The sequence below is a fragment of the Perca flavescens genome, chromosome 21, assembly GCF_004354835.1.
Source record: "Perca flavescens isolate YP-PL-M2 chromosome 21, PFLA_1.0, whole genome shotgun sequence".
NCBI classification, from domain to species: Eukaryota; Metazoa; Chordata; class Actinopteri; order Perciformes; family Percidae; genus Perca; species Perca flavescens.
Window position 1 is genome coordinate 28,677,901 of NC_041351.1, and position 21,095 is coordinate 28,698,995.

The 21,095-nt window shown below is 41.3% G+C and overlaps 1 protein-coding gene across 1 annotated transcript in view; it reads right to left on the reverse strand.

Moving 5' to 3' along the window:
- ryr2a (ryanodine receptor 2a (cardiac)) overlaps positions 1 to 21,095 on the reverse strand; it is a 261,766-nt gene that overhangs the window by 166,490 nt on the left and 74,181 nt on the right. Inside the window, exons 2-5 of the mRNA XM_028567569.1 lie at positions 12,541 to 12,660; positions 8,492 to 8,596; positions 1,891 to 1,965; positions 105 to 183 (exon numbers count right to left, since the gene is read on the reverse strand). Coding sequence (XP_028423370.1) covers positions 105 to 183; positions 1,891 to 1,965; positions 8,492 to 8,596; positions 12,541 to 12,660 — 379 coding nt within the window. The remainder of the gene's footprint in view (positions 1 to 104; positions 184 to 1,890; positions 1,966 to 8,491; positions 8,597 to 12,540; positions 12,661 to 21,095) is intronic.

Sequence of the window (21,095 nt, forward strand, 5' to 3'; positions counted from 1 at the left end):
ACAGAAGTTTATCAAACCTGTGGGTTACTGATGTTTTTTTTTTTTTTTTATAAATCCAACTATGTTACAATAGAAAGCCACGGTCAATGAAAGACATGTGTTACCTGTGGTATCTTCCTGCAGTCCAACATCAAAAGCCAGTTTGTCTGTGGATGAGCGGGAGGTGGACAGACAGCACAGGTACTAAACAGAGAAACACAATTCATTTCATCAATTCATCTCATTAACATGATCAGAGATCTTTAACAGGGGGTCCTCAGAGTTAATGCAGGGGGGCTGCCAAATTAGGTTAAATATATTGGCATAATATATATTATAATATTTTTGTTGAAAGTTTCTTATTTCCAAAATTGAAATAAGTTTGCAAATATACATTAATATGAATGCAAAATTTCAATAGCAAAGATAAATTGGATTGTTAATATTAATGGACAAAGCATCCGGTTTGGCGAAGCTGCAAATGCGGAAGTGCCTTAAACCTGCATTCTATCTGAATTCCAGCAGGGGGAGACACATGCAGTTTCTGTAGAAGTCTATGAGAAAGTGATCCACTTCTCACTTCATTTATTACCTCAGTAAACATTCTCATAATGAGTTTATGGTCTCAATTGCTAGTTTTAAGTCTTCTGCAACACAGAATGATGTTCATTTTTTTGAATTATGGTCTCGTTGATTTTAAGATCGGCGATAAAGAAGTGGGTGGTTTAGGGCGTGGCTATGATGTGATTGCCAGTGAAAGTGTGTAACGTAACGTAGAGTGTAAGGGCCCCTCCCTCACTCCTCCCTCTCGTCTAAAATCGTCACATCCGCATAACAGCAAACTCAACGACGGAGAGCACATCTCCACAAACCAACGGGTGACGTCACACATGCATAAATAATATCCATTTCTTTTCATCCATTCTGCAACTCAATTGTATACGATATATGCGGTAGGGGGTCCCTATTCGGTCTCTCGTTCAGCTTAGGGGTCCCTGGCCTAAAAGACGTTGAAGACCCCTGAACTAGATCATCTTCCAATAGAACTATTATTTTGAAGTTGTTGCACAGAAAGAACATTGTTTCCTGCGAAAGTTCCATCAGTTCAGTGTGCAGTTTGAGTTCTCTGAGACAATGGGACAAGTAGAAAAAGGTCTTTGTTAAACCTCATTCCAAAATAATGTCCTGTTTGGCAACTCAGACGTTGAAGGAAACAGAAGAAAAAAAAACATCACAAGAGCAATACTTTGCAAGCTCAACAAACGGGCTATTTCATTATTATCAATGATTATTTAAATAAATAATTAATAAATGATATCCAGTTCATTTCAATGATCCTGTCTTGGTTGGTCTGCCGACATATAAATTATTTTATGTATAGTGGACTACATGTATTTAACAATATCAACCCACAAACCCCAGGTCCCTTCAGACTGTGAGGGCCTAATAGGAATTCAGAACCATTTGAGAAACTAATCATTTAACCTTACTTATATCAATAACCATCTCAAATCCAAGAATTGTATTTTCATGATTTTATTTTACAAGGTTGTCAAATACAGAATCACCTGCAATTTTGCAATTGCTTGAATGTCGTCTATAATAATGAATTGGTCACAGAAGAGCAGGGCAAATATGTCATTACCCACACTCCCTGGAATATTGTTCCTGTCAGAATGGGGAATCAGACAGTTTGGTCTGAGTTGTTGACAGGTATATTTTAATTATCTGCATTAAATGAAAAACAAACAACCCCATAAACATGACAGAAAGATCCTTTAACAACATAGAAAACCCATAGTTATTTTAGATAAAGTTCTTATTGTGATACGCGTGCACATGTGTGTGTCTGTGAGAGTGTGTGTGTGTGTGTGTGTGTGTGTGTGTGTGTGTGTGTGCATGTTAACTGACCATTCCACTGTAGGAGTGTCGCAGCAGGACAGCATGCCCGTACAGTAAGGTGCGATGGCCGCCTCCCTGGGCCGTCTGACAGGGACACATCGACATAAGGGAGGGAGAAAAATAGCTGAGTTAAAAAAAGACAGAAAGTCACTGAGAGAAAACAACAGTGAGAAACAGCTAAACAGAGATATCAATAAACAGTATAAACAGAAAGATCAACAAACGGATGCAGACAGGAAGGGAGAGTGAGAGGTCAGCTGTATCATTTCATTGGACAACAATGCGTTATTTGTAAAGTTGTAGGAAAAATGTTACCTGAGAGTCTACACACAATTACAATAAAGTATGTAAGCTTAACTGTAATGTCATCTTTCACTTCATCTTAGTATTTTTACTATATACTCTGTGTAGTTAAAACATCAATATATCACTGTCATATTAACATCCCTAGCTGATAGTATAATTACCATCATCTGGGCTACCTAATGAAATAACAATCAGGATTATGATTTGGGACTCCACAGTTAATTGAACCTGATCGGGTGCACTATTGACGCTTTGTGTTTAGAGTGCCTCCTCTGGTGCATCAAATCAAACGCTCGCCATTCACAGGTAAACTGTCTGACCAATCACACGTCTCTGCTTCCCAAACCACTGCATTTTGAACTACTACTTGAATAAACCTGCAAAAGTAATGAAAAAATGAGTCAAAATAAAACCACACTTTCTATAAACCAGTTTGCTCCTTGTCCCTTCTTCTCTTAGGACTCATGTTGCTGCAAATCTACGCAAAGACAATAAAGTACTGCTTTAGGACTCTGCACCGCTAAGAGATTGTTCCATGTAACTGGAGTCCTTTCTTCCATTTGTCTTCTTTGCAGAAATAGCTCCTACACAACCAACATACGCCTGTGCCTGTACCTAATGTCTCCTCTGCACTGCAGTCCTTCTGCACTGCTCTGATGGAACAGTACAGGCCTCACAGAGTGTCACACATATTAATTAATGTGTGTAAACAGAAGTTATGGAATACAGACTAGCTTGCCGAGTTAAAGCTTACCCCCCAGAAACTGTATGTGCCATCCAATTGTACAATACCTCATCAAGAGCCATGCAAACAGATCAGCCCTGATGCAAATGTAGCTATTTAGAATAGCTAGAACACTTTTGTGTGGAGAGTCTGTGCTGGTGACAAAGCCTAGGTCTATAAAAAACAAGATCTATAAATGTGTATAACAATGTCATTGTGTGTGTGTGTGTGTGTGTGTGTGTGTGTGTGTGTGTGTGTGTGTGTGTGTGTGTGAATATAAATGCTTGGCTAAACAAGCTACTGGCTCTAGCTTCATATTTACACAACATATAGCATAGCATATAGACAACTCTTGTAAGAAAGCAAATAAGTGTATTTGCATGTCTGTAATAACAGCAGCACAGCCTGTGGTTAGTTCACATGTCTGTAATAACATCAGGACAGTAGAGCGCCTGTGGTTAGTTCACATGTCTGTAATAACAGCAGCACAGCCTGTGGTTAGTTCACATGTCTGTAATAACAGCAGGACAGTAGAGCGCCTGTGGTTAGTTCACATGTCTGTAATAACAGCAGGACAGTTGAGTGTCTGTAGTTAGTTAACATGTTTGTTATAACATCAGGACAGTAGAGCGCCTGTGGTTAGTTCACATGTCTGTAATAACAGCAGGACAGTCAAGTGTCCGTGGTTAGTTTAGTCTGTTTTGCATCAAACATAAAAAACAACAAAAGCATCAACATGTCTCATTACAACTGTTAGAAAAAAAACATTGAATAGATTTTTCTCATAAAGCTGCATTTATATAAATAATGTAATCACAATCATCTCATAATTCAGGATAGATGAGGCTGAAAGACACCTACTGTCGCTTGAAATGAAAGAAAAAAAATGGTATTGGGTGTTGTGGGTAGCATCTCTAACATATATGTAAAATACAATTAAAAAAAAATAAGGTTAGAGTAAACCCTTATTGTCAACAGATTACATGTAGAGACCAAAACCTGGTCCATGTCTCAATACTCTGCTGGCCAACAGCTGGCTAATATTGTTCTTAGGGTTGTGTACAGGGTACATGTGTGTGTGTGTGTGTGTGTGTGTGTGTGTGTGTATGTGGAAATGTACGGAGTGCATGCCCCTATATCAGCTTGCATATCTTTCAATACAGAGGTCGATAAAGTCATATCTAAATTCTTCATTATTTTCAACAGGTTGACACTCAACAGATAACAAAAACATGAATGTGTATGATAACTCAGCTAGTGCTCATACTGTTGACGCTCATGACAGTGACTGTAATAACCAACATAAGGACGGAGACAACCATGACAAACAGACATTGAGTGGAGGCACACCTACCCATATTTCCACCACTACATGCTGTGTGGAAATGAGAGAGAGGAGGAAAAAGTAAGTTGCCATAGTCATTTTACAGACGACACAAATACACACATCTATCCAACAGATTAGATTGTTGGATGAGACGGTTATGACAGCTTATGAATATAATGTATTTTATTTTTAATTCCATATGAAGATTAGGTTGGCAAATACTTATTTGCTTTTTCAGACTGAGATGAGACTATCAGTATCAATCCCATGTCTATGTGTTAAATATACAACTTGAGTCTGTGATTAAAGGGTATGAAAGGGGTATGAAAGAAGTGAATTTAGGGGATGTTTTTTTATGTTAAATGTTACTTTTTAACAAGGCCTATCTCTGTAGGGATCCTTTCCATAATGTTGTCAGACGCTTAGAATAATAATCTAAGCATGTCGGTGGCAAAACAAGCATTTTTTGTGGACGTAAATGCGGTAAGGACTCAGCCTTGGTATATGGGACGCACACACATCCAGGTGAGCTATTGGGTGCCCCAATAATGCATTTTTTCTGATGACCAATGCCCAAGTGTGCCACAGGTGCACCAAGGGGGCCTGGCATGGCATTACCAAAGTGGTTGGCACACTCCCTGATTCTGAGAACATCAGGATGGACATCTGAAACACGAGGCATCCTTTTGAATAAAACCCCAAAGAGTAAGTGGTAATCAGCCCATACCTGTCTGTATGTTTGGAGTTTGGACCAAGTCAGCAACAGCTGAGCTTGCTGCAGGTTTGTGTTATCAGTCGCAAAATGGACAAGTGAGTAATAACGTTAGCCTCGCTGCTTCACTGTTTGCTGTTTCACTGTTTGCTGTTTTCAACAGGTCAGTTTAACCTTCGCCGTTTGCTATTGTTTGAGGGCTGCTCCCACCTGGCTGGCTTTCCAGCAGTAGCGACAGGTTGCTAATCCACAACCTATCGACTCTGCCATATTTCATTTAGTCAGCAGAGACTCTAACAGAAGGCGTCGCTATGGCAATGCGCGTACATGAATCTAGTTTTTCTTAAAGTGCACATAATAAAAGCTGCTCATTTGAACAATTCAGATAAAATACATTGTTTCAATAAATGGTTTATTTCCCATTTTTATGGTCAAGCATGTATACTCAACAACTATAGCTGAATTTTACCCTTACAATTATTTTATTTACATTACAATTGAGAAACAAAAGGGAAAACCATAAAACTATAAACCTTATTAGACTCAGTATTAAATTGACATTGCTCAGCTCATTGCCTCTGGCTAGGCCTCATATTCATCCATTTTGCAAATTCTGTATTTGACAAATTAACATGCTATGATATCAGCTATCAACTTGCTGTAAATGTATAAATGTATTTCTATAAAGTGAGGTGAACAATACAATTCTTTTTCAAAATCTGCAGACATCTGATATCCTTAGCATTATTAGACCGTTACAGTGGCTGCAATTTTGGGCTAATTAGAGACTTAATACAAATTAAAAAGAACAATGAATAAAATCAAATAATCAGAGGCCCCGATTTCCTGACTGTAAGTAACAAAAGTATCAAAGTATCTGACTTTGTGTGGGCCAAACTCCAAAAACCCTAGTTCCAAAACTTCCCAAATGCAACTTGATGGCATCTTTTATTGGAGTCTCTCTGCCTGGTAAACAGCCACATTTTTCAAACTCCACACATCAAGTTTATGACAAAGTGTTTCTGTTAAAATTGTGTGGTCTCCAAGCCCAATCCAAGATAACTTTGATCACCAAGTCAGGGTTATTTTCAAAGAATTACCAGAGCTCCCACAGAGCCACAGAAGACATTACTCAATTGTTTTCACAGCCTGAGTAGTACCATGATGAATAAACTGATCTCCATGTGTAAAGTAAAGAGTGCCCCTTAGCAGGGAGGTTGTGTAATTAGGAGATCATTTTCCAAGGCCTCCAATAAGATGATTATCAGTGCAGTTATTGCAACAGGTGAGGAGTGTGTAAGGTTACGCAAAGCAACCAATTTCATCTTGATGTAAATCAGCATATTGAAGGGTCTGTTTGAAATGTGTTGAGTTCATCTATGAGCTGATTGGAGCTCTGCTCTCTGGCTCAGCCCTTTATAAAGATTTAATGTCGCTCTTCAAAAATCAAACATTGAGCTTTGGCTTTGATTTAGATTTTTGGTAAGATGGAGGGTTGTTTTAAAGGGTTGGCTTATCCTTCATCAAAGGAGCACTGTCATTGCAAAAACAAATTTTGGCATTTAAACCAACTGGCATAAATTAGCATTTCTATGTCCACTTGCTGACAGGCTTTTTGCAGTCTGTTGGCTCTTTTTTTTTTCGAAATAAAGCTCTAGCTAGTTACTCTTTAGGCAGCAGTAGAAGGCAGACATGTTGTTTCCCTGACAAACTGCCACACTAATTAAATAATGAATGAATAGCACATTTTCTAAAATCAGACTTTGCAATATGTTTTGTAGTAAAACAACTGGCAAAATAAAATGTATCAGACTCCTTATGAATTCGCCAAGGAGCTGCAGCACCTTCCCCAGAACTGGGAAAACAGGGCCCCCTCCTGGAGCCAGACCTGGGAGGAAAGCTTGCCCGTGAGTCTCTGGTGGCTGGGCCCCATTGGTCAAGAACTACACAAAGAACTACATGAACCACCACCCACAGGGATAGGCATTGGGATACAAGCACTATCAGCCGGGTGGCAAGCAAAGGCGGGGACCTAGGCGTGCTGACCCCTGACATCGCAGACCGGTTCTAGGGGCATGGAACGGAGGGGAAGGAATAGGGCTGCACCATATCAGGAAAATATCTAATTGCGATTATTCTGACTGATATTGCGATTGCGATGTAATTCACAATATTGGAGGGAATGATCATTTTTGTTTTGTTATTCACATTTTCATTGAAAAATATAAATAACTAAAAAAATGTAAATGATTATAATGTGATTTTTGCGAGGATCTGTACAAAACAACGATTTTTTTCTTTAGTCTGTAGGATACGATTTGTAGGCACACCTCTGCAGCACCACAATACTTAATTCAGAAAGAATTGACACATTTTTTTAACAAATATTGCACCCCCCTGCGATTTGGATATTGCACTAGTTCATGTTGCGATTTTGATAAAATAGCGATTAATTGAGCAGCCCTAGGAAGGAACCAGAGGGATGTAGTTTTAGGTTGTAGCTTTAGTTGGTCTCATCTCTACGCATGGTCTGTAACCAAACTCCTGGCGGGGGCTAGAGTTTCTGCTTTTGTAGAGTTGCCCAAGGTGAGAAGCTCTGGGCAGTTGTGGGGATACTTAAGATCCCCCGGCTGAGTGCTGTTCTATGAGTGAGTTCTCCCCAAACCACGAGAGGTTCGCCTCTATGCGACTGGGACTAGCTCAGAGGAAGGCCCTGACTGTTGTTTGTGTCAATACACTGAACAGCAGTTTAGAGTATCCGGCCTTATCAGAGTCTCTGGGAGGGACTCCCCCGAGGGACTCTATACTTCTGCTGTGGGACTTCAATGCTCATGTAGGAGAGCATGGAGCAGGAGATTATATAACTCATCTGGCTTGGGAAAGCTGGAAATCATTGTTGGGGAGATCAACGTCTAGACTACCTTGCTAAGCCTTCTGCCACTGCAACCAGGCCCCAGATAAGCGGCGATGGATTAGTAAACAGTAAAACAAACTGTAAAACCTATAAAAACTAAGAAAATGAACTATGTTCATCTTAGATAAAAAAAAAAAAAACTAATACAACTGCTGTAAAGATCTTTCCAGATATGGCTCTAATGAAAAAATGCTAATATATAATCAGGCGTACAAAAATACTGATAGAGTATGATGCCGTCTTCTTCTTGCTTGGGAGGATAGATAACGGCACAAAGCTGATGAAACCAGCAGTTCATTTTAAATGTTGAGAAACTGTTTGGAACCACAATGTTGATACTGTGTGATGAATTCAATTGTTTGATGGCTACTGATCAGCAGCCTCCTTCTCGCTGCTTTGAACAGTGCATTAGTGCCAGCAAGGAACCACCTGACATAAGGTAGAGTGTAGATGACTTTAGCCATGAATGAAGAGCAGACTAACTCTCCCTGTTTCTGTCAACCACCTCCTCCTCTGTGCTTCATGAGGCTGGTGTCTCAGCCTGCCAGTCTCACCTGAAGAAAGCCCTGACCTGTGTGTGTGTGTGTGTGTGTGTGTGTGTGTGTGTGTGTGTGTCTTCACGCTCACCCCCTCAGCCTTCTCCTCGGTGTTGGCCAGCATCTCCTGAAGGGCTCGTACTGACAGCGACTGCTCCAACACAAAGGTGCAGATGGAAAGATCCGGAGGCACATTCTGAAACAACAGGAACACACCTCAGATGATTTATTGATGTTGCTGACATTTAGGAGTGGTGTGAGATAAGTGAAGAAGAAATATTTTGTTTCTTGATTAATGTATGATTGGTTAGAAACTTATCACTTTTCTTAATGTAGCGGTCTAACAAATGTTATATCATTTTAAATACTGTTTTAATTTGCAAACAATAACTGAATGTTCCAACTTAATAATAATTTTACGATTTTGACATAACAGGCTTTGTTTTCTCGATCTTGACATAACTAATACTAGAGATGGTTCGATTCCATTTTTTGCCTCCTGATACCCGGACTTGCATACTGGTACCGATCCAATACCAGTGTGTCATAATGTTTTAACAGCTGTATACTACTATCCCTGTATGGATGGGATATGATTTCTATTATTGTTGTACTGTCTGGCTCAGGTTCAACTTTTGTGAAGAAACACAAACAATGAATGCCGCAGAACTTTCTTTTATTATCCTGATTGTCAGTCATAAAGGAAAAAGATTTATAATACATAAATATACTACATTAAAGTAGATTTTCTTCAAGGCTTAATTACATGGTATCGGATCGATGCATAAACTCCAGTCCATTCCGATACCAGCATTTTCGGCAGTATCGGAGTTTTTTTTTTATCTCTAACTTCTTTTGATAATACACAGCTTTCTGATATGGTTATCATCTATAATCATCAGACATAAGGAAATCTCTGCCAGTTATGTCACCACTCACATTTGACATCAGCAGCTAACAGTAATTATAACCTACTGCAGCAGCAATCCAGGGAAAAGCTCTGTAATATCTCTAGAATGCTCCTTTAGGCACTGACAGTGTGTCTGTAGCTGTCAAGAATTAATTTACAGTAGCCTATCGTGACCAACTGATAATAGTCACTCACTGTAATATTCCTAAAATTACACTGCAGGGACTAATAGTCAGGGACTGTCAGCCAGTGATGTCAATGAGCAGTGCGGCCACTTAGTTGTGTACCAACTGCTAAGAAGTTGTAGTATCTACTGACAACATTTTATTCCTCCTTTTGTTAAAAATATTTGAACTTTTTTTTTTATTTGCTGGTTTACATTAGCCTGGCTCCACCCTCCTAAGTACTTCCGTTCAATTTTCCATCTGGGTCTGCGGTATATTCTTGGGTTTTCTCCGGTCAAAAAATTACCGGTCCAATCAGCTAACAGAGGGAGTGGCTGAGAACGATGACGCTGAGGTCGTGACGTGCTCTAGTTTGAGTTGTAGTTCCGTAATGGCGGTGGAGAAAGATGCGAGCGAAGCCATTCGCCATGATGGCCATGATGTCGTGGCCCTCCTCCCCACGGGGTTCAGGAACAGTTTGATTTTCCAACTCGCTCCGTTAGTGGTAAAGGAGTTGGCTAAGGCTAACGCTAGCAATGCTAAGCCGACATCACGACCAAACGTTAGCGATTGGTTGTGGCAGATCCAGAGTGGCTCTGGACAGATCCAATAGTTTTAAACTTCAACAGAGTACCCACCTTCAAGGAAGTTAACACTTGTCAATGGAGAGTGGCCAGACTCTCTGTACTAATGAAATGGACCAGAGTCTGGTAGGACCAGGCTAGTGGACCAGAGTCTGGTAGGACCAGGCTAATGGACCAGAGTCTGGTAGGACCAGGCTAGTGGACCAGAGTCTGGTAGGACCAGGCTAATGGACCAGAGTCTGGTAGGACCAGGCTAGTGGACCAGAGTCTGGTAGAACCAGGCTAATGGACCAGAGTCTGGTAGGACCAGGCTAGTGGACCAGAGTCTGGTAGGACCAGGCTAATGTACCAGAGTCTGGTAGGACCAGAGTCTGGTAGGACCAGGCTAGTGGACCAGAGTCTGGTAGGACCAGGCTAGGTTTACATACCTTTGTCAAGAGGACAATAACCAATTGCAAGGTGTTGTTAACCTCATATGTAAAAGTTGTGGAAGAGGGGGATCCCTTGGGCTTTAACTACTTACATCATAATGTTTCTATTTTTTTGTATTTCTGTGTGTGAATGAAACCTACTAAGTATGCAGCGATACATATACTGATATATGTACAAACGAACCTTCCACTCTGCCAACCTCAGGGCTTGCTGAATATGTGCATATATGAGGTGCATGTTGATAAAAACCGGTCATTTAGCTTTTGGGATTTTTGAGTTTTCATAGCCTGTAAACTGGATGGACCTGTCATTTCAACAAATTGCAAACAGTTTGGAGTTTCCTGTCCCACTTTATATTAGGCTTGTTGGAGATGAACTGCGCCTCGCCTGTAAAGTGGACGAGAGCAGGCGGGAGCAGCCGGGGGGGGGCAGTGACAAAAATCCGCTCTCAAGTCGGACAGTTTCCAGCTGATTCCAGCAGCCTTCAGGATGAACAGGAAGTGACAGAAACACTGTGGTCCGATTCCGATTTAATAAAATGTTATCAGACCCATATATCAGCTCCTACCCAGTCTCCAGTTGTTTTTATTATCACAGAGTAGCTGTCAAAATGCTCTACATGCGATCTGTTGCTGATTTACACTGTAGATGATCTGTAATCTGAACAGATTTAGTCTCTCTGACTTCTAAACATCACTATCAGTCACACAACATGTGTTCTGTACACAAATAGCAGTTAAAATCCCTCCAAATCAAAATCAATAAAAAGTTTATATCATCATGTTGAGTTGATTCTGAACCAATCAGCTGTTAGATCAGCTGAGAGGCTGGCATTTCCCAGCATGCCCCTGGGTCCACCTGGATCTTGCAGTCAGTGAAAAGCAACTGCGCTGCCTGCGTCTCAGAACTGCGGCCACCTTGATCTCGTGAGGTCACCGTTGCCCACATGGCAAAATTGTAAAGCGGTTAAGTATAGCTGCAAAGATTAATCAATTAATCAATTTGTTGTCAACTATTAAATTAATCCCCAACTATTTAGATAATTGAAAAATCAGTTTGAGTACATTTCAAGAAAGAAAAGTGTGAAAAATGTGAAAACGTTCTAGTTTCTTCTCTCCTCTGTGACAGTAAACTGAATATCTTTGAGTTGTGGACAAAACAAGAGATTTGAGGACGTCGTCTTTTTGGGAAACACTGATCCACATTTTTCACAATTTACGGACATCTTATAGACAAAACAACTAATCGAGAAAATAATCGACAGATTAATTGACAATGAAAATTATCGTTGGTTGCAGCCCTATGGTTGAGATCTTTGTCTTTATTAATGAATATGAAAATGATATGAATTATATGCTACGCCCCTTCCATTTAGTGACCTCTTATGGAGGCATGTGCATCGTTTATGTTAATGCCTCCACTTATTTATTTGGGTTTTCCTTTAATTGTCACCTGACAGCAGTCTTGTATAAAGTATTTCAAAGCAATACTTGAGTAAAAGTACAAGTATCTGACCAGAAAATGACTTTGGTAGAAGTTAAAGTCACCTTTTACAATATTACTTGAGGAAAAGTCCTAAAGTATCTGATATGTACTGTACTTAAGTATCAAAAGTAATTTTCATCACCACTAACGTCGAGCTGATCATCGTCTGTTACCATGGCGGCAGAGCCTGCACCAGGTGTTTCCATGACACTAACACAGTCATTATTCTTCCTCCTCTTCTTCTTTAGTTATGGCAACAAACAGGCATTAGGTCACCAACTGGAATGGAGCGAGCATTATCTTGGCAATCTAGGAGCAATGATCCCCCAAACCGGATTTTTTCCAGTCTAACAAATTTCTTTTGATTTTATTTTGTAGTAACGAGTAACAAGATGCTTAGGGGAAATGTAGTGGAGTAAAAATTAAAGGTTTCCGGAAATATAAATAATGAAGTAAAGTACAGATATGTGAAAATTCTACTTAAGTACAGTAATTACAACACTGCCTGACTGGCATTCTGCTGTCAATGTGGCATCGAGGAGTGTATGAGAGCATGGAGCGGTACCTTGGAGTTGGAGATGGATTCCAGGAAGCAGAGTCGGTTTCCGAAACCTTCAGCAGCCAGACAGAGTTTCTGTTGTTCCTTATGGATTGTGGCTGAGCACTGTAGGACCACCTCATCGTCCTAAACACACACACACACACACACACACACACACACACACACACACACACACACACACACACACACACACAAAAGGTATAGTTACAAATCAAGACATTGACCCACAGTCACTAACAGAGATTTTCTCTTGCTCATTGTGGTGGGGGGGTAAAAACTGCAAAGCAACCTGATCTTCTTAGAGAACTGACAATCACAAATGCACTTCCACACATGACAAACAATATTTGGTATTGAGCCTTTGAGCTTAGGAGTCATGTCTACTTTTGTTCCTGTTTTGGTCAGTCTTTTGTTTTTTCTGTAGCACACATTTCATTAATTACACATTTTCTATAACCATGATGGTGTTGTACCTCTACTAGATAAAACCAGATACAGTAACATAAAAAAAATACAGAAACTGAGCTTGTTCATTGTAGATCAGGCATCCAGTATATCATTACCCATTCACTTAAACAGAGACAAGCACACAGGGGCATTTCAACACAAACTAGCAGCACACACACACACACACACACACACACACACACACACACACACACACACACACACACACACACACACACACACACACACACACACACACACACACACACACACATATTCTAGGCACAGTGTGTGTCTTATGGAATGATACGCTTCCTATTCTATCAGACAGTCAGTAACAGCGCTACATGTCCTGCATCTGACCATTACAATCAATTAAATCTGCTCACATATCACAGCAGCTAATCCTGCTGTCACTGAGATCTAATCAGCATACATCTGTTTGTCTGCCTAATGTCTGTCTGGGTATGTGTATACTAAACTCAGACCACAGAAACTTATCAGTATCAGTAGTAGTTAATTGTCTGTGTGCCATCAATCATGGTTGGACACAGGAAGTGGTCTCCAGAGTCACACACTTTATTTGTAAACCCATCGACCCCCAACCTCCTTCCAATCTCTGTCCTGGTCTTAAATCAGGGTGAGATCATCGGCTCTTTGAATCTGTTGGTCCGAAAGCTGCACCTCCCTCTCTGTATCCTCCTCCTCACTAATGAGATTGTCTGCTCTGTGTGGGAGGGTTCTAGACAACTGCTAGTGGTTCCTAGATACCTGCTTTAATGTGAAGGTTAACCAGAGCATTAAGAGCAGAACGTTCAAACGTTTTCCATACCGGTACCATTACCAGGACTTCAATACTGGTTCCTAAATGATACTTTTTTCAATACCAATTTTATTAAACATAAAGAAATGACTGTGGCCGGGTTAGCTCAGTTGGTAGAGCAGGTGCACATATAGGGAGGTGTATACCTCGAAGCAGAAGGTCCAGTCTGACCTAAGACGATTTCCTGCATGTCATCCCACTTTCATATTTATCTGTTCTTTCCATTAAAGGCTGAAATGCCCTTTCTTTAAAAAAAAATTACTTTTGAGAACACCAACTTCGCTCCATTGACAGGGGCGGCCCCCCTGAAATATGATTCTCCCCCTCCCCCTCCCCCTCCCAAGTATAAAATGGATTTATACTTTAAAAACACATCATATATCGTGTACTTTGTTGAAATTTTGAGGCCAGTTTAGAAGTAGAAATACAAAGTAAATAGGGCATTGCACTTATTTTTGTTCTGTTTCCTGTTATCTGAAAACTGTTTACAACAAGGTTTCCTTTGTTGAAGTTTGGGGTAAGTGTATTGCATTTTTTATGGTTCTGTGAAAAAACATCTTCCCAGCCCTTGTCAAGAGCCCACAGTAAAAGGGGTGTTGTATTTGGATACACAATTTGTTGAAAATAAAACAAGTGAAATTGATAATTTTTGTTAAGCAAAATTAAATTGTGTTGTTATATCCTATCCAATATTTTCTCGATTTTTAAGCAAAACTTTTAAGCTGTATTCTGATAAAAAAAAAAATCCCCTGGGCCCCCCTGGCTGATTATTGGTCAGAGGTTATGTGAAATAACTCTTTTTTATGCACTATTGAGCATGTGCAGTTGTTAGACGAGAGGATGACGCACATAGCCAAATTGTTGCAACTGAACATAGGCATACTTACAATGAACAACCTCATCAAGCCTCGGACCAACAGCCTCCTTACCTCTACTCCGGATCTCTGCAACTCATTCCTCCACTTTTACACTGACAAAATCAATCTCATTTACAAATCTCTATCCCCTGTATCTGACCTCCCAGGATCTATTCCAGCACCTACCTTGGACCCTCCTCTCCCCATCCCTCCAGACCTCCCGACCCTTCCTCCACACTGCCTCCTCTCCCATTTTGACCCAGTCACTCCTTCTGAAATCTCCAAACTCATCAGCTCTTCCAAACCCACTACTTGCTCCCTTGACCCCCTCCCTACTCCGCTCCTGAAGTCCTGCCTCCCGGTCCTATGCCCCTACCTCACTAACCTCTTCAACTCCTCACTGTCCCTTGGAACTGTCCCCTCTGCTTTCAAAACTGCTGCTGTCAACCCAATCCTTAAAAAACCTGGCCTGCATCCCTCCTCTCTCAACAACTACCGCCCAATATCCAACCTCCCCTTTCTGTCTAAAACCCTGGAACGCATAGTCGCCTCACAACTACAAACCCATCTTCATGCCAATAACCTATTCGAACCTCTCCAATCTGGTTTTCGCCCCCTCCACAGCACAGAAACCGCTCTCCTCAAAGTCCTCAACGACCTCCTCACCTCTGCTGACGCCGGTTCCCTCAACATCCTCATCCTCCTCGACCTGAGTGCAGCCTTCGATACCGTGAGCCATAACATCCTGCTCACCAGACTCAAAGACCTCAGTATCGAAGGTACTGCACTCAGCTGGCTCCACTCCTACCTAGCCAACAGATCCCATTTCATCTCTCTCCACAACCACACCTCTGCCACAGCCACAGTCACTCAAGGCGTTCCCCAAGGCTCCGTACTCGGCCCCCTCCTCTTCATCATCTACATCCTCCCTCTTGGTCAGATACTCTGCCACTTCAACCTGGACTTCCACTGCTATGCTGATGACACCCAGATCTACCTCAGCACCAAATCCCCCACAATCCTCCCTCTCCCACATCAACTCCTGTCTGTCAGCTATTAAAACCTGGATGCAACACCACTTCCTCAAACTCAACAGCGACAAAACAGAATTCCTTCTGATCGGCTCCAAATCCACACTTAGCAAAACCAATAACCCCACTCTCACCATCGACGGCACCATTGTCTCCCCATCTCCCCAGGCCCGCAACCTTGGCGTTATCTTTGATTCCACCCTCTCCCTTGAGCCTCACATCCGTCAAGTCATTAAAACCTCCTTCTTTCACCTCCGCAACATCGCCAAAATCAGACCCTCTCTCACACCCCCCGCTGCTGAAAGACTCATTCACGCCTTCGTCTCCTCCCGACTGGACTACTGCAACTCACTTCTCCTCGGCATCAGCTCTACCAACATCAACCGACTCCAACTGGTCCAGAACTCAGCCGCCCGCCTCATTACCCGCTCCAAATCCTGGCACCACATCACTCCAGTCCTAAAACAACTCCACTGGCTTCCTATCTCCCAACGGATCACCTACAAAATCCTGGTCCTCACCTACAAAGCTCTCCACCATCTGGCCCCCTCATACCTTACTGACCTCCTCTCCCCCTACCAACCCTCACGGTCCCTCAGATCCACCTCAGCCGGTCTCCTCTCCATCCAAAAGTCCAAACTCCGCAGTTTTGGGGACAGAGCATTCTCCAGAGCAGCTCCCAGGCTCTGGAACTCCCTCCCCCAAGAGATCCGCACCTCTGAGTCCCTCACCATCTTCCAGTCCCGCCTCAAGACGCATCTCTTCAACTCTGCCTACCCATAGCCCCCCTGCCCCCCCTCCATTTTTCATCTGAATCTTGTTTTGTTCTACTTGTTTTGTTTTGTTTTGTTTTGTTCGTTTTGTTTTGTTATGTTTTTAATCTACCCTGCCCTGTAAAGCGACTTTGAGTCCATGAAAAGCGCTATATAAATTCAATTTATTATTATTATTATTAGTAGTTTGGACTGGTTGGTTGATTATTTTATTTAGAGAACAGCCCTTTTCAATTTTGTATAAAGATGTTAATTTTAAATGGTATGGCATAATGTGGCAGTTTTCTTTGTTGTTGTCTGTTATAAATGTATAAATAGTGAATCCTAAAGACCATCATCTGTGTGAATTGATCATTTTGTAGAAATTGTAGTACTAAACATCTGCATGACTGTATGGGTATTGAAATAAATAAATAAATAGGCCCAAATAGTTAAATACAAAGGATAGTGTATGTAACTTTATTTTTTATAAATAATTGTGAGAGGGGTGCCCTTTCCTTTCGCTTGAGCACCTGCTCCCCAAAATGTCTGTGCACTTGAATGTTGAGTCCGATATCCAGCTCCTATAATCCATTCATGGGTGTACGACTATATAACTTTGTAGCTGTAATAAAGTGATGTAAGAAATCATCAGAACTTTTTATTCTGTCAATGGGTTTCCTTAAAAGCTACTTAGCAGATCAGCAACCGCAGTCCACCTTAACAATGGTTGCCACCCGCCAAAAAAAAATGAAGAAAAGGGACCTCAGTATTAGAAAGTCACACAGCACAGATGGCAGAGAGTGACAGGTGGATGGCAGGTAGGGTGAAAAATAGGCCAGCAGAATGCAACAAAATGTAAATTGCTCAGATATTTTGCTTGAACAATGCTTCGCTCTTAAAACAAAATGATACAGTAGTACATAACAAATCCCAATTTAACCCCTGGTCATTAGTTATGTGGAGCCTTCTGAACAAGCAGCTCATACCCAGCCTGATAATCTAAACTGCTACTTTGTTTCACCTCATTCATTCAGCTCGACACTCTGTCCATGTTAGCCAATAGCTGAACTAATATTTACACATCGAGATTTGTGATAAATAATCATCAGTACCATGGTTATAATGACTAAGTGGGTAAAGGCAAAAAATAAAACAGCTAGTAAGTCTGATAAGTTCAGAAAATGACATCACATTATTGTAATGCAGCCTTTAAAGCCAGTAAAAGACAACACCATATATCGTCTTAAATTTTGGTTGTTGTGATATGATATCACGATAACCAAAATTTAAGACGATATAAAGTCTCATATATCAATGTCAATATAATATTGATATATTGCCCAGCCCTAGCTTCAAGTCCATTTGCTTCCATTTTACGCATAGAACTACAGTGTTTGTGTGTTGGACTTTAAGCGCTGCGGGGTAAACTACTCTCAATACTGCGCCTGAATGCGTCCTGTGTAGACACAGACGGAGGACTGAAGCTGTTGCTCTGCTAACATGCGGCTCATGCTACACCTCCTGTGTAGACACAGCATAACTTAACACAGGCTGAACAGTGTTTCACTGATCTGGTTGAAAGTCACCACAGCCATCATTACTGATGGGCGTGGTCAGAAATATGCTTTGTTGCACCTGTAATCAAATCCAACCGCGATGTTATTTTCTGTAGGTCTCGCTTACTTAGCTTACTAAGTTCTTAACGTATTATCAACAATTTCTCCAGCTGATGTAAACAGCAGTCAATTAGCCCATTACCAGACCGTTTGAATCACCGAACAAATCAAAGATGTGAGCGGTGATTCAGAGGTCTGGTACCAGACTAGCTTATAACTCCATAGCCTATATATTCACAATGTAGGTGGAATGTGTAGAAAAGCCAGATCATAATGCCTCATAGTCATAAAATAGGTACAACCTATGGGAAGTTGCAGAGTCTAACAAATACATTAAGATGAGTAAGGGCTTCCTATGTTGTTTCACCATTTATGAGGCCTCTGGACCACGGGAAGTGCAAACAGACTCTGGAAAATGGCCGAGGAGTGAAGGTCTCTCCTAAGGGGATACTTCGGGTGAACTGTCTGCTGCAGTGTTTCTCTCAGGCTGCAGCTTGACGATATTGGTGATTAGCAGGGCCGGGCAGGCTTCTCAGCCACTATACCATACAAGCAGAATGTAGTTTTATAGATGCAGCTGGAAATAGCTAACTGTAATAGAGTTCCATTGGGAAACATTGTAGTTGGCATAAGCTTCCTCAGGAATTCATCAGTCACTGTGGTTCTGCCTAATTATCTGGATGTGTGGGCTGAGGGAATACCATCACACACACACACACACACACACACACACACACACACACACACACACACACACACACACACACACACACACACACACACACACACACACACACACACACACATTTGAAACAGGCATAATGTCTTAATGACTCTTATGTCTGGCAGATACAATCTGCCCACACGCACATACAACATGCACACACAATGAATTGGGAGGTAGCTAAGATACCTACTATGGCCATCATTAACTGGAATAATGTCTTAATGTTATTTGTAATGGCTGACACACACACACACACACACACACACACACACACACACACACACAAATGTTTTCAAAAACCCACACAGAAACTGTTCCCTACATAAAGATGTCTGGTGTCTGTCAACAGTAGTTTGCCTTCTATGGAGAGAGAGAGAGAGAGAGAGAGAGAGAGAGAGAGAGAGAGAGCGAGAGAGAGAATGGAAAAGAGACAGACACAGAGGGACTGATAGAAGATCACTGGCAGTTCTGAGCCACATGTAGTAATTGCACATTTGTGGCATGTGTCAGTAAGTGTGAAATCCAGTCACTTTAACTGCAGAGAAAACCATTAGATAATGGTTGAAAGGAATGTGGAACTGCCGCATTTCCTCTAACAGCCACTAGAGGCTGACTGAGATAAAGCCTATACATTTTGGACTCGAAGTTCAACAGTCTTCTTTCTCTGTCTGTTTGTGCCATTGTGAGTCAGCAGTAATGATAGGCACCCGATTAACATACCATTTTTTTTGCATCTTTCCTCGTTCCGAGTACAATGGAATGTGCATAATCACCAGTGACAAGCTCAGATTGTATTACTTGGCAAAGCAGCAAATACAAGCGCTTTCAATCACCATTGTTTTAACTCACTCTTAGATAGGAACTTAACAGACAATTAACTAGATGGAAATCTAACAGACTAAAACTTTAAAGCTGCAGTAGGTAGAAAGCAAAAAAAAGCGTCTCCCCAACCCCTTGGTGAGTAATCCAGCTAGCTGCGTTAGCGCTGTTGACCGTGTTAGCACAATTAGCCCTGTTAGCTAGCCGCTTCCTCCTCGGCTCTATCATCTCCAGTATCTCCTCAGTATGGGTTAGACAAAAAATGACATCCGAATGCATATAGCTAATTTTTGTGGGAGTGAAATTGATCTTTTGTTAAATATGACCTGTCAGCAAAATGAGTTTGGTGATACAGTATATTGGTTTCTGTATGTTTTTAAAACGTTATTTATACTGAATCCCACTCTCGGACAGCAGAGGTTGGGGCAGAACCCCTCAGCATCCTCACTTTCCACACCTATGCTGGAGTCTGGAAAATTTGGATTAATGTCATGCAAAGAGTGTTATTGAAAGCCTTTTTCTTTTAACATTGCACGGCAAGAACGGGCTTTCACTACAGCAACAAGGAGAGCCGGTCAGAAAACTGTGCGCTGGAAAAGCCTGAAAAGACATTAAGGAAGTGGATGAATGGACTGCCCATGCATTTACTGTGAAACAAAAGGGATGTAGACTTTGAAAAGATGTGGTGTTCATTTAAGCTTCAAACACTAAGCATAGACTCTCGTGGGTTACATTATATCAGGGGTTTTAAAGGAGACCTATTATATACTGTTTTCAGATTCATACTTGTATTTTGTGATTCTACTGGAACATGTTTACAATGCTTTATTTTTCAAAAAACACTTTATTTTTCTCATACTGCCCATGGCTGCTGCCCCTGTATTCCCCCTCAGTCTGAGATGCTCTGTTGGAGCGCCTGTCTCTTTAAGCCCCCATCCCAAAAAAAACAGTCTGCTCTGATTGGTCAGTGCGCTTCCGCATGTCCGCAAGTCTCTGGAATCTCCGCTGTTGTTGCTCTCGGAGCCTGAGACTGAAAAATCACCAATGCATGTCTACTGTGAGGGACATAATCTAAAAAAAAAATCCAGAAATCACAATATATGATTTTTTAACTATTTATTTGTATGATACAGCTGCAAATAAGTATTTGAACACCTGTCTATCAGCTAGAATTCTGACCCTCAAAGACCTGTTAGTCTGCCTTTAAAATGTCCACCTCCACTCCATTTATTATCCTAAATTAGATGCACCTGTTTGAGGTTGTTAGCTGCATAAAGACACCTGTCCACCCCATACGATCAGTAAGAATCCAACTACTAACATGGCCAAGACCAAAGAGCTGTCCAAAGACACTAGAGACAAAATTGTACACCTCCACAAGGCTGGAAAGGGCTACGGGGAAATTGCCAAGCAGCTTGGTGAAAAAAGGTCCACTGTTGGAGCAATCATTAGAAAATGGAAGAAGCTAAACATGACTGTCAAT